At 61.3% G+C, this 13,200-nt stretch overlaps 1 protein-coding gene across 8 annotated transcripts in view; it reads left to right on the top strand.

The window, feature by feature from the left end:
- Positions 1-13,200, top strand: part of TSPAN11 (tetraspanin 11) — a 64,243-nt gene that overhangs the window by 42,312 nt on the left and 8,731 nt on the right. For 7 of the 8 annotated variants that reach the window (XM_067695436.1, XM_067695431.1, XM_067695435.1 and 4 more), the window contains 2 exons: positions 10,413-10,487; positions 11,536-11,640. The exons of the other annotated variant lie outside the window; for it this stretch is intronic. In XM_067695436.1, the coding sequence (XP_067551537.1) occupies positions 10,413-10,487; positions 11,536-11,640 (180 nt within the window). The remainder of the gene's footprint in view (positions 1-10,412; positions 10,488-11,535; positions 11,641-13,200) is intronic. 8 annotated transcript variants of the gene reach the window in all.

The following is a 13,200-nucleotide window of genomic DNA, read 5'->3' as shown; positions in this document are numbered from 1 at the left end:
GAGCCAGAAATCTGCAAGGGGGAAAGGGAACAGGGTTTAAATTATTCACACCAGATCTTCTTTTTTAGCAGGCTGCATGAGAGAGCCAGATAATTCAGGCCATCTCAGCCCGAGGCCGATGACCAGCACAGATGTCACCCTGATGCAAAGAAAGGGATATTTGTAGCGTTTGGAATATGGGCTCTGAACACTTTTGTATCTTCAGCCAAATGAAGATCAGGATAGATGGTTCAGGCTCGACTGGTCTTTGTCAGGGCTTCTTTTCTATTTAGGGGATGGACTCAAAGGAGGGAGTTGTAGAAACAGTTTCTGAAAATGAGGGGCCCCCAAGTTGCAACACTTCCGTCAGATACACCCAGACTTGGCTAACCAAAGGAGGAAGGACAGTGGCTGAAAAGCAGTTCGTAGTGCATCCTGCCTGGCCTGCTCCGGGACCTCTGGGAAGTCACCCGGCCACTCCCGGCCACCGTGGTATCCCCATCCCCATTCCGGGGTGAGGAGTGAGGAGGGGAACGAGGCAGTATTTTAGCTCTTAGGAAACGAGTCACCACATTATATAAAGATCATAAAGTGTGGCTATAATTATCACTTGCATCACCATCACCAGCTCCTTTGAGAAGAAGCCTAAATAAATGGAGTTATTCTTAGGCCCGTGACTCCCAGGTCCTCACAGCTTGCTGGGACACTGTGTAGAGGCAGGGGATGCAGGCGGCGTGGAGGGTGCCTGGGTCCCCTCGCCCAGGCCTTGGACCATGTCCTCCCTGGGCTGGTTCCTCACCCACGTTACTTTGCCGGGGCCCTACCAGCCACCCAGCCAGCTGGTCACAGCCTACTCTGACCTTTGAGTCACTGCCCACGTGCGTCAAAGGAATGGGTCCTGCAGCCAAGGCCTGGGGAGCCCCAGCTCCGCCCCATCGGAGGAGAGGACCTCTCCTCATCCGCTTGGCGTGGGCAGGAGGATCCTCGCCAGGCTCCTGGGGAAGCAGGTACAGATAACCTCAAGAGCCATCCTGGAGGTGCTGCACGAGAGCCCCGCGGTCACGCAGCCCGCTCTCCCAGCAGGCGCCTGGCACACCTCGGCGGGAGAGGCCCTGGGCTGCACGCGGCTGCCTCGTGGATGTGGCCCCTTCCTCTCGAGGCCCCGCAGATCCTTCCCCTCGGCCTCCTTCTTGCTGGCCTTACTTGGGTCCGGGGCTGCGCAGAAAGGGCTGCCAGGCGGCTGATGAGTGAACTCCCCACCCTCTCCTCAGCCACAGAGAAACAGACTCTCCTGAGGTCATGTGGGCCTCACCCCGGCTCGGTCCGGGCCCTTCCGCTGTCCCAGCTGGCATGGTCCCCTTTTCCCGGACGCCTCCAACACAGGGAGTGGGCACGCACCTTCTCGTGACTCGGGGCCCGTCGTTGGCATCCCAGGTGTAAAGGGAAGCAGGGAGGTGAGAACTGGGGACAAGTTACCCAGCTGCCTGCCACCTGGTCCACTGGGAAGTGGAGGGCAGGCTGCGGGGCGCTGCGGGGTGCAGGGGTCGGCTGTGCACCAAGGAAGTGCTTCGGCTGGGTTGGAGATGAGTCTAACTCAGCTATGTGTGAGTGGGTGACCACCCCACAGTGGGGGCCGAGCAGGTGTCGGAGCAGACTGACCTCGGAGAGGCAGCGCGTGTGTGGGTGCCTGTGTCTGTACGGTGCGTTGCAGGAGGGCAGGGATGGTTGGTAAACCGCATCTATTTGCGTCCCAAACCCCGGAGTTGATTGAGGGAGTATCCTCTGCCTTTCCATCATTCGGCTTCCTGCTTCCTTTCCTCAGCAGAGTCTGGGTTTAACACGTCACCGGGAGGGGACGTGCTCTGGTCCCTGTCACCTAGCTGGGCACAGTCAGCCCTGATCACTGAGCCCTTCAACCGAGGAGATCCTCAGAGCAGGTGATCTGGATAGCAGATAGTCCTTCAACAAACGTTTAGAGGCCCCGGGTGTATGCAGACGTTTTTTCTTCCCAGTATCATTTCACTCCTTTTTACGTAACGTTAAAACAAACCCTATGCCACAGGCACGTGCCCAGCAAGGAAGGCCTGGCGAGGGCTGGCAGCTGGGGAGGGCTGACCCGGAGAGGAGAGGCTCCCCTCCCAGCCCCCGTGTAGGCAGCTGGCAAGGTGGTTGAGAGCAGTGAGTGTCGCCGCTCTACTCTGACGGGACTCCTGGAAGGACGTGGCTGGCGGGGGCAGGTGGGCACCTCCCCCGCTTTGCTTTGGCCCTGCAGAGCCGGCCTCAGCTCCTGTCTGCCAGCATGAGCCACGGGTGCAGGCAGGGGGCGGGACCCACCTTCCTTCCTATCAGTGAGGTGAGCGCGCCGGCTGACCCGAACCTCTCGGCAGTGGTAGCAGCGCATCACAGACTTGGGGCTGCAGGCCCCCTCCGCCACTGGGACCAGGACGGGAGTGGTGGCTGGACAGCTGTCTGGACATGCTGCCCTCATGTCGGGTCCCGGCACTGGCCTTGGGACACGGGGTGCCCTCTTCCATCTCACCGTACTTCACACGGAGGCTTTAGAGGTGCTTAGAATCAATGGAGCATAAGAGCAGGAAACAGAGAGATGGCAGTCAAATGTCATCTTTATTCCTAGCGAAGCTGATGGGAGTGTGTGTCTTCACACCTGTGTCCAGAAGCCTTAGCAACTCCAGCTCTGGGGAGACATGCGTACATGCCTAAGAAGGGTATCACTCAACCCACCGTGTGGTGGCGAGCAGAGAATGTGGCATCCGGAGGACAGACTGGCCCCAAGGGGAGGGAGGGAGACCCGCTAGCCAAGCAGATTGGAGTAGCCGTGAGTAAGGATGGGGGGAGAATCCGGGTGTCCTTCTAGATGTCCCTGCAGGGAGGCGGGAGGCCAGGACAGAGGAGGCTTGGCCCTGACTGCACAGACCGATGCAGCTGTGGCACCAAGACATTCTTCCCATCTTAGCCCCACATTTTATGCAGACGGCCCAGAGAGGGTGAGGGACTCCCCCAGGGTCACACAGCATCCTGTCCCAGAGGCCAGACTCCCAGGCCAGGGCGCCTTGCGTGGCATCACTCTCTTCTCTGACCAGCACCCTTCAGGCTCAAGACCCACCTTTTCCTGGGCTGCAGCAGATGTAACCGATCCCCGCCTGCTTGTAGGAGCAGATCTTCTACAAGGGGCAGTTTTTACAGCCAGCTACCTTCCGCCACCTTCTCCTCTCCAGTTTTCCGCAGCTCACGCTCCAAGTTACAGTGATGGGCCTGCCTAATTCATCCGCCTCAACAAGCATTTCCAGCACATTCCAGACTTCCTGCCCTTCTGGGCACAAGGCAGGGCGGGCAGGTGGGCAGGGGAGAGGACGCGGAGGGACTAAAACCCCGTCTTGGCTTGGAGGCTGGTGGGGAATACGAGACACCTGTCTGAAAGGACAGAGGACCGTGTGGGTGGGTGACATTCCCGTTTGGCTTGATCAGAGCCCCCGGCCTCTCTGAGCCCCCAGACTTTTCCTAACCTCCAGGCTCGGCAGGAAGTCTACTCAGCCTCCCTTTCCCCCAGTAGCCAACTCTGTCCTAGAACGACCACTGCTGGGGACCCCGGCACCCATCCCACCCTGGGGTCCCTGCCACCTGCTTCGTGCTACCCCAGCCCTTTGCACAATCTCACCTGTGCCGGCGTGAGCACAGGTGCCCGCAGGCTATATGACATCTCTCCAGGGCCCGTGAGCAGTCAGCCCCAAGGAACACCCAGGCCCTTTCAGGGGACTCGCAGGAGGCAGCAGTGGGTGACCTCCCCCTCCCGAGCCCAAATCCATCAGGCGGTGGCATCCCCCAAGTCCCTGGGCCCCTTACGTCCAGGGGAGCCTGCTCCTGTCCCCCCGCCAGGCACTGCCATCCCCTCCTGACCCTGCTCTCTCCCCCCACACAGCCGAACTCCTAGCAGTCCTAGCCTGAAGTCCAGTGGATGCCTGGCTTTGGCTTGTGGTTCTGGAAATGTGTTCTCCTCCTGTGACCCCCACAGTATGACCTTGGGACCCCCAACATTTTGGCTCGGGCATTGGATGGCCTCAGCTGCATCCTCTAGATGTGTCCCTCGAAAGACTCCTGCCTCCGCACGGCCAATCTGCTCCCTCCTCTGCCCTCTTCCCACTGCCCCTCCCTGTGTGGACCGGCTCTCCTCTCCCCAGCCCCGGTCGTCTTCTCCGCTCCCAGCCCCTTGGGCCAGCACACAATACTGTATTAGCATCAGACACGGGCCAGAGCACGCCCTGACATCCTTTAGAGCAGCCCAGAGCTGAAGTCGCCGTGGCTGGACGGCCTGGGCCGGGAGCCCTGGGCTGGGCCGGGAGGATAGAGGTCACCTTCATCCTTCCAGCAGTGACATCTTGTTACTGGAATGGCTCAAGGCTCCAAGGCTCTTTTCTGCACGAACGGGCGGGCAGCTGCGCCCTGAGCCCTGACAGCCTCCAGCCGGTGGTTAATTACCAGAAAATCACGCGCCCTGAGGTCACTGCCGTTTAAGCATCTGGCCCCGCCTTTTCCGGTCCGGCCTCTCCGGCTGCTCCGAGCTCCCGGACCCTCCCACGGCTGTGATCAGCTCACACAGCCAAGCGGGGTCGGGGTGGGGGGACTGCAGGCTGGTCTTCTCCCCGTGACTCTGTCTCGGCTGCAGCCTGACTCTCCTGTCTCACTACCTCCCTGAGAGTAGGCCGGCTTCCCCCCCCGCCCCAGCCCCGCCTGCCTGGACACAGCCTGGTTTCCATCGCTAATCATGCAGAATGCAGAGCGGACAGAGGAGAAGAGCTTCGGCCAAGCTCCCTTCTTTGTGGTAGAATCAATCCCGTGGAGAAATTCCGGAAGTCCAGTGGTGTAAAGTTCTTAAAAGTTACGTCAAGGAAGGCGCCAGCTGGGCCAAGCCGTCTGGTCTCGTGGGTCCCAGGAACCATGTCCCGGCTTGGCCCCGTGCAGGGTCAATCCACCTGAAGACTCACCTTCTAATTAATCACCGTAATGTCACGATGAGGACTATTTCCGCATGCGTCCTGCACAGCCGCTTATTAAAGAAAGCATCGGTTTGGTTCAGAGAGTCCTGTGCTGTCTCAGCTTCGTTTGGGATCTGTAGCTCTAGAAAATATCCAACTTTGCTTCCAGTTCAAACTGTTCCATTAGAGATTAAAGGGGGGAAAAAAACACAAAAAACTTTGGTAGGTGGTACAGGGGTGGAGGTGAATGTTTGGGTCCCGTTCTGTGCTTACCAGGCTGGTCCCTTCTGTGTCTGGGGTCCAGTCTGGTGTATTTGGAAGTGACGTGTCCTTATGGAGGGCTCTGGGGGCAGAGGCTACAAGAGGTTTCTTTGGAATTCTCACTGCTGGTTTCTCTCTGACCAGGATTCCGGTGGTCGATTCTGGAAGGACTGGGGATGGGGCTGAGTGTGAGGCTGGCTGCTCGCAAAGCTCAGGGGGGCTTGAGGGTCAGGGGGTGTTGGCGTGGGGTGGGCTCCTTTCGCCCCGCGGTACACAGGGGCAGGGCAGAGCAGGTGGGCACACGGGGATCAAAGCCAATACACTCCCGGGAGCGGGACAGGCGTGAGGCCCGTGAGTCAGACGGGGGTTAGAAGGAAGGGTGAGGGCCACGGGGTCGCAGTCAGGACCTGGGCGTGCGGCGCGCACCCAGGAAGCCAGGGGAGCTCGTGGAGGACCTCTCGGCTCCAGGAGGGCTTTGTGGAGGCCTTGACCAAGCTCACACTTGACGGCTGTCAGCTGCACAGCACAGACGTGCTTGGAGCAGCGAACACCGGGAGGGCCCACAGAGACCAAGGTGCAGCCCTGTGTGCCCTCTCGGGGTGTAGCCCAGCTGTGCGGCCCCCAGACTCTCAGACGGTCAGGCCGGGCTAAGTAAAGCGAAGGGGACAGACGTGGGCGTTAGAGCTGCGGCTGTGAGCCCAGCACAGGCGTGAAGGCACAGGGCCTTTGCTGGGGGCCAGGGAACCTGCCTGGGTGGTGCTGAGGGCTGGAGGCTGCATGGGGGCCGGAGAGAGACCCTCCTGCGCCTGGGTTTCCCCTCTGTCTCTTGTCACCACCTGACACCCGGCATCCACCTAACCTGCCCCCCAGCCATGCTGTGAGCTCAGCCAGCCCACCCGTCAGCCATCAGGGTGATCCAGCGTGCGAGCACACAGCCCTGCAGCCAGAATCCCTGGGTCCAGTTCCAGACTCAACCACGTGCCGGCCACGTGGCCTCGGCCAGGCTGTAGCCTCGCCACACACGTGTGGTGCTGGTGCCTGCAGAGCACTGTGAGGAGAAGGGCCGTGCAGGGAGCACCCGGGTGGGTAAGGCACTGGTTCTCCCAGGAGGGCTGATTGGGGCTTTCGGGAGTATTTCGGTGGGGGGGACGCTGCCCACTGTTCCCGCTGTGGAAGACCTGCCTTTCCTCTGTTCCTCAGAAGGCAGCACCCCCTGAGTTGGGTTGTCACCTGCTAAGCCACAGGCCAGGAACTCTGGTGGTCTCTTGGGAATGGTGGGCTCAGGGTCCAGTACGTCCAGACTTATACTGAAACGTGACTTCTCCACATTACTCACAGGGGATCTGAGAACTTTTTATTGACTTTTGTTCAGTAATTCCAAACCCACACCAGACCGAGTTGAAAGGGGCTGGACTGCAGCTCCAGAACCTCTGCAGGCTTCCCAGAATCAACCGTCATCTACAGACTTCAACAGCCCACCTCCGCCCAGGGGCCCGCCCGGGGACCCCAGGCACAGCCAGGCTAGCAGCTTCCTCTCTGCACCCCGGGTGCTGGCGCGCCCGCAGCTGAAGCCTCGTGGGCCTCCCTGATCCTTCCTCGAGTCGGGGTGAGCAACTTCCTGCCCCAAAGTTGCCCTCCAAGGCAGGTACGGGGTAAAGCCCCTCCCCTGCTTCTGTCCGTGTTGTTTCAGGCTTCTCAGGAACCACAGAACCTTCCTGAGATCTTTTCTGTCATGTCTCCAATAGTGCGTACGGGCACATATGCAAATCAAGCCCCAGCATCCGCCTTAGAACCTGAAGGTAAATGTGTAAGTCAGAGTTTCTCGGCGGCCTTGGCACTGGCCTTGACATTTAGGCCGGATCGTCTTTGCCACGGGGCCTGCCCTGTGACGGTGCGAGGCTTGGCCGTGTCCCCACGGCCTGCACCCACTAGGTGCCGGTAGCACTCCTTCCCCGACTTATGACAACAAAAAATGGCTCCAGACGTTGCCAGACGTGCCCTGGGGGCAAAATCGTGCCAGGCGGAGAACCACTGGTATAAATTAAATGGAAGTAACAATTCCGCGCCACCCACGGGTCAGCAGAGGATTAAGCTGCTGCCCCCAGGCGTGGGCTGCGAGCTCTGGCCAGTCCCCCGTCTCACAGGCACGCTTTGTAAGAAGCGCACTTGCAGATCTTAATCCAGGGCTGCTGTCCGAGCATCTAGACCCAGCTGGGCACCAGGCCCTGCGGAAGAGCCGGAGGAGCCTGAGACAGGGTACCTGTTCCCCAGAAGCTCACGGTCATCCTGGAGAGACAGCGCAGTAGCACCAGAAGCAGGCTCCTGGGAGCAGTGGGTGGAGTTACGTCCCTCACCCCACGGAGGCCACGCCCACGCGCGGGGCTGTGATGAGGGGCGGAAGGCAGGGAGGGTGGGCCCCGGGTCTAGCCCAGGGGAGAAGGAGAAGAGCTGGAGTTCTTGTCGGGACACGAGGCGGGTGAAGCGCTGCAGGCATGTGGCTGGGACCCGAGGGCGGGCTCGTGGAGGACGTGGCTGAGCTGCGTGTGGAACTCCAGGCGGGGGCACAGGGCAGAGACGCGGAGGCTGGGTGGCTGGGCCTGGAGTCAGACAGCCCCCTGCACCGTGGGGCGAGATGATTTGGCTGGACCCGGGGCGTCAGGGGAGACTTGGTGGAGGGCAAGGCAGAGGGCAGAGGCGAGGCGTGTCAGAGCTCAGGGCGCCACATGGCAGAGCCCTCCAGCCCGGCCCCGGTGCCCAGGCTCCAGCCGGCCAGCTCCAGAAGCCAGGCTGCCAGGATCCCAGGGAGTGGGGACTGTCACCCCGAGCTATGAGTCAGGGCCTCCCCCGCGCAGGTGAGTCACACACCTGCAGCCCTCCTGCCGCTGGAGCTACTGCCTGGAACCAGTGCCCGTGCCCACCGACCACCCAGCCGTCCTTGTCCCTGGCACCCGCCCTCCGTCCTGCAGAGCCCAGCCCGGCCCTGACCCCCCTCACAGAGGCATCTTTACGGCTGGCCGGAGCTCCTGGGTGGGAGGGAGCGTCACAGCCTCTCGGGCCCGCCCTTCCCCTCCTGACGACTCCGGCAGGTTAGGTAGTCTGTTTGATGCCTGCTGATGCGTCAGAACAGTTTTGAGGGGCTGGCAGGTATTCATTTAGCCTGCCATCATGTCAGGATGTGGTTGGGTCGCCCTCCGTTCCCATCCATCCTCTTCCCCAGCCTGGCTTCGACAGCACCTGTGGCAGCAACGTCCCCAGAGCAGCGTGACACTGCCACGTCTCCAGGACCACCCTCCCACGTGACCCGCAGCTGGAGGGGTGATGGAGAGGAGCCTCGGCCCCCGCTGCCCTCCCCCGGCGCGGCCGGCATGGGCGTGCGGCGCGTCCCCCGGCACGGCCGGCGTGGGCGTCCGACGCGTCCCCCGGCGCAGCCGGCGTGGGCGTGCGGCGCGCACCCAGGAAGCCAGGGGAGCAACTGGCGGTCACTGCGCGTAGGGAGGAGAGCGGCCTCGGTGCCGGGCGGGCAGGGGAAGTGGAGGGGCCGCCGTGTCAGAGGAGCTGCAGGCCGGGCATGTGCCCCTGGTTGGGGACGGACAGAGCTCGGGTACGCAGGCTCTCCTGGTGCAGCGCTGAGCCTGGGCTTGGAGGGAAGGGGACCAGGGACCTCCACTGTGCTCTTGCCTCAGGCCCGACAGATGATTAGGGCCAGCGGTCGCCACTCCTGCAGAGACTGGGAACGCTTCCCCACATCCCCGCTTCCCCACCACTAGCAGCTCTGATGCTGGGAGGGATGGGGCCCAGTAAGATGGGGGCGGGGGCACGGGATTCACTTAACTTGAGAGGAAGCCTGGCTCTTGGGTGGAAAGTTCCTTCTCTGTGCCAGCTCCCCCGTGGGCTGGGAGGTGTCCAGGCCATGCCTGCAGACCCATGGACAGGCATCCCTCGGAACTGGCCCCACAATCCCCGCCCTGCCACTGTCTCCTTCCATCTGTATCCCCTCCTGCCCTCCTTCCATTCCCTACCTGACAGGCCCTGAAGTCTCAGAGCTCGCCCCCAGCCTCAGCCTTCCCTGGAACCCAGTGATCCAGTGACCAGGAGCTGTGGCCCTGGCGTGGCCAGCCAGGTGGGCGGCCCTGGGGGGAAGGAGGCGGCACCAGCCAGTGCTCAGAGGGAGGGGCTGAGCGGCCCCAGAGGGCCCGCTTGCAGCCAACAGTACCTCCCTCCTCTTCCTCCCTCTTCCTGTCCCCCGCCCTCATCTCCATCCTCCCTCAGCTCCCTCTCCCTGTCCCCTCCCAGCCACGTGGGCCTGGCATGCATTTCCGACCCTTGGCTCCTGTAAGAGCAGCCCAGGACCAAGCAGTGACGCCAGGTGGGAGTGGGAGACGGATGCAGGCCCATCCTCCTGCCGGTCACAGCCAGGTGCACAGCCTGGAAGCCAGCCAGCAGGGCTGTGACACATGTGCGGAGCGGTGGTGAGGGGAATTTAGAGCCCCTGCAGGGCTTTCAAGGGCTGTGCCTTTCCCAGGATCTGCGCTTTGCTGTTCCCCAGGCTTGGCTGTAGCTGCCCAGCCAGCATCAACACGCTAAGCCTCACTGGCTCTCCCCACTCCCTGAACTGTAGCCCCCCCACCCCCGGAGCTCTCTGCACCCTCCAGGCCTCCCACGCTCTCCCCTCCACCTGGCATGTGCTTCCCACTTCCTTCACCTGGCATCTCATCCTTAGAGATGCCACTCAGGTGCCACCTCCTCCAGGAAGCCCTCTCTGACTGCCCTCCCCAACCTGGGGCCTCCTATAGTTTCTAGGGCCTGCCCCATAATAGCATTTATAACACAACGTTGTAGTCACTTACTTATCTGTCCCTTCCACCAATAATTGAGGCCAATAATTGCCTTACTTAACGATACCTGGCATACAGTAGGTGTTTAATAAACATTGGGTGGGTGGACGGATTAATGAACTGACAGCAGACCGGTGCATAAAGGGTGGAGGGGGGAACTCCAGGCCAGCAGCCGGGAGAGGTGGGTGTCCAGACCCCCGTCCAGGGCTGCTGGGAAGAGTAGGAAGAAGCTGTGAGTGATGGGAGCCCCCCTCAGCTTTGGGGAAGCATTTGTCAGAGGTCCTGAAGGGCCGGCTGCCTGCCCAGGCTTGACCCGGCCGTGACCACCTTCTTTCCTCGCTCCTAGTATTTCTGCCTGTTGCTGGCGATCTTCCTTGTTGAGCTGGTGGCGGGGGTCCTGGCCCACGTGTACTACCAGAGGGTGAGTGAAGCGTCCTCCTCGTACTTTCCCCGTCGGCTCCCCAAGGAGGGACAGCGCGGGGAGGGGTGCATGGGGCTGCGGAGGCAGCGACATGCACGTGGTCCTGGGCCTCACCCGCCTGCCTTGGCCAAGGATGCCACGGTCAGGTACCCTCCCACTGGGTGCTCAGTGACTCAAGGGTGATATTCGGCTGGTAGAGACAGATGACTGCACTGTCCTTTCACGCCAGCGCCCATACGACTGACGGACGTCCTCAAGATAACGATTGTAAATATTTTTAATATCACCTCAGAATGAAAATCAACAGGTACAGCCGTCCATATTCAGGGGTTCCAGGTGCACAGATTCAACCAATCATAGATCAAACATGTTTGGGAAAAAATTCCAGAAAGTTCTAAAAGGAAAAACTTGACTCTGCCGTGCACAACTTTTTTTTGGGGGGGGGCGGCGGGGCGGTGGGAGGGGGGCTGTGCTGCGTGGCTTGCGGGATCTTAGTTCCCCGCGACAGGCATCGAACCCTGGCCCACGGCAGTGAAAGCACCGCGCACAGCTATTTACGTAACATTTACACTGTATTTACAACTATTTACGCAGCGTTTACGTTGCATTAGGTGTTATCAGTAATCTGGAGGTGACTTAAAGTATACGGAAGGATGCGCACAGGTTATATGCAAATACTGCGCCATCTTATTATACACAAGGGACTTGAGCGTCCGCAGAAGATCAGTGCTAGTCCTGGAACCACCCCCCAGGGACCGAGGGACGACTGTATTTAAAGGCACCCAGTGCCTAGCCTCACCCGTGCCCCCACCAGCCTTGAGCTCTGGGGCCCCACCTGTCTCCCAGCTCAGCCCATCACACTCCACCTAACGCAGGTCCCCAGCCTTCGCAACGCCATCTCTAGGGACCCCGCCTCCCGCCCGGGGTCCCAGTTCACTGTGTGGGAGGCCTCAGCCATAGCAACGTTCAAGTTCAAGGAGCTCTAGAGTAGTGGGGGCGGGTCCGTGGGTGGTTCTGCTGACGTACCTTTCCTCTCCACCCTCCTTAGCTGAGCGAGGAGCTGAGGCAGCACTTGACCCGGACCCTGGCCCAGAACTACAGGCAGCCCGGCGCTGCGGAGATCACAGCCTCCGTAGACCGTCTACAGCAGAACGTAAGCACCTGCCCTGCGGGCCTGAAGGCCACGCAGACATGGGTTCCCATCCTGACTCTGTCCCTTCCCGTCTGTGTGACCCTGGGCGAGTCACTCAGCTTCTCTGAGCCTCATAGGGCGTGGGAGCATTAACTACGCCCACAGGTAGAAGTCCCTCCCACCACGAAGTTACTTCCTGAATCCTGGTTCCTTCTTTCCTCCTCCTCTGCCCTCCCCTCTGGGTGCCTGGTGGGCAGGAAGCTGGCGGTACCAGGATTCGGCTGAGGCCCCAGAAGAGTGAACTGTGACAGGCAGAGGTATCTGAGCAAAGCCGCTGTAAGAATTACCCAGTTGCCAGCCATCGGGCAGAACTAGGGGCACAGAAAAGCGGTCTCTCCTTTCCAAGAAGAGCCTCAGCAGATCCCCGCAGTGAGGCCCACAGTCCTGCCAGCGGTTGGGGGGGGCAGGTGGACCTCAGGCCGATGTGGCCACCACTGGCCACACGCGGCTCCTTACACCTAAACGTAAACCGCAGGCCCTCAGTCACACTCACCACATCTCACTGCCCGGTGGCCACGCGTGTCTAGTGGCCACCAAGGTGGGCCGCACAGGTACAGGGCATCTCCACGTTCCAGAAAACTCTGTTGGATGCTGCAGCTTGCAATCTTGGGGGTTTCGTGCTGGAGAATTTGAGACAATGCTCCCCGCCTGCCCTGGTGCCCCTGCTCCCTGCCACCCACGCCACCCTCACCCTGTGGGCCCTGTGCCATCCTGCGTCTGCAGTCCCACCCTGGGCCTGGGGCCGTGGCCTTTTTGCCGGGACCCCAGGCAAGTAGAGGGGGAAGAGGCTGGGGGACCCTGAGCTCCGGCTGTGTCTTAGTTCAGTAGGGGTTGGCACCTGCCCTGTTTCCCCAAGACTGGCCCAGCTCCCAGGGGCTCTCTTGTCCTCCAGTGTAGTGGCGAAGGGCAGCCCTGTCCCCAAGGTGCACACACACCCGGCTGGGCAGCCCCGTCCAGCTCCGTCTGCACTTGGCAGGCCTCCCACATAGGAAGTGTGCTGGGTCGCTGCCCTGGGGCCTCTCTCAGGAAGCCCGACACCCCACAGGCCACCGCGGTGCAGGTGAGGCTGGGGGACCCTGACATGGAGAGCGGGGCCGGGGAGGCCAGCTGGGCTTGCCGGGGGGAGAGGACAGGAGGGCACAGTCTAAGCAGAGGGGGCCAGCTCTGCAGTGCTGCCCCGCGGGCACCAGAGCACATGGACTCGGGTTCCCACACATGCCAGGAACACCTAGAACACCCTCACAGGGACCTGAGGGACACTGGGCCCGGCCCGCATCTTGAGCCTAAGGACACTGAACCCTGAGAGGCAGCGTCTGGGCTCCGGGCCGCACCACGGGCCTGTGTTCACGCACGTATGGTGACCACAGGGGGCCCCTCGCTAACTGCCTCCTCTGTACTGGGCTCGTGGCCAAGTGCTTTACGTGACCCGCCGCTTTCAGGCCTCACAGCAGCCCTCGTGGAGGTACCTGGCCATCCCGATGTTACCGGGGGCAAAACCGAAGCCAGGGGGGCTAAGCGACC

This window comes from Pseudorca crassidens, chromosome 11 (assembly GCF_039906515.1).
Source record: "Pseudorca crassidens isolate mPseCra1 chromosome 11, mPseCra1.hap1, whole genome shotgun sequence".
NCBI classification, from domain to species: domain Eukaryota; kingdom Metazoa; phylum Chordata; class Mammalia; order Artiodactyla; family Delphinidae; genus Pseudorca; species Pseudorca crassidens.
The sequence above is the reverse complement of the archived record's forward strand: the minus strand, read 5'-3'. Positions and strand labels throughout refer to the sequence as shown.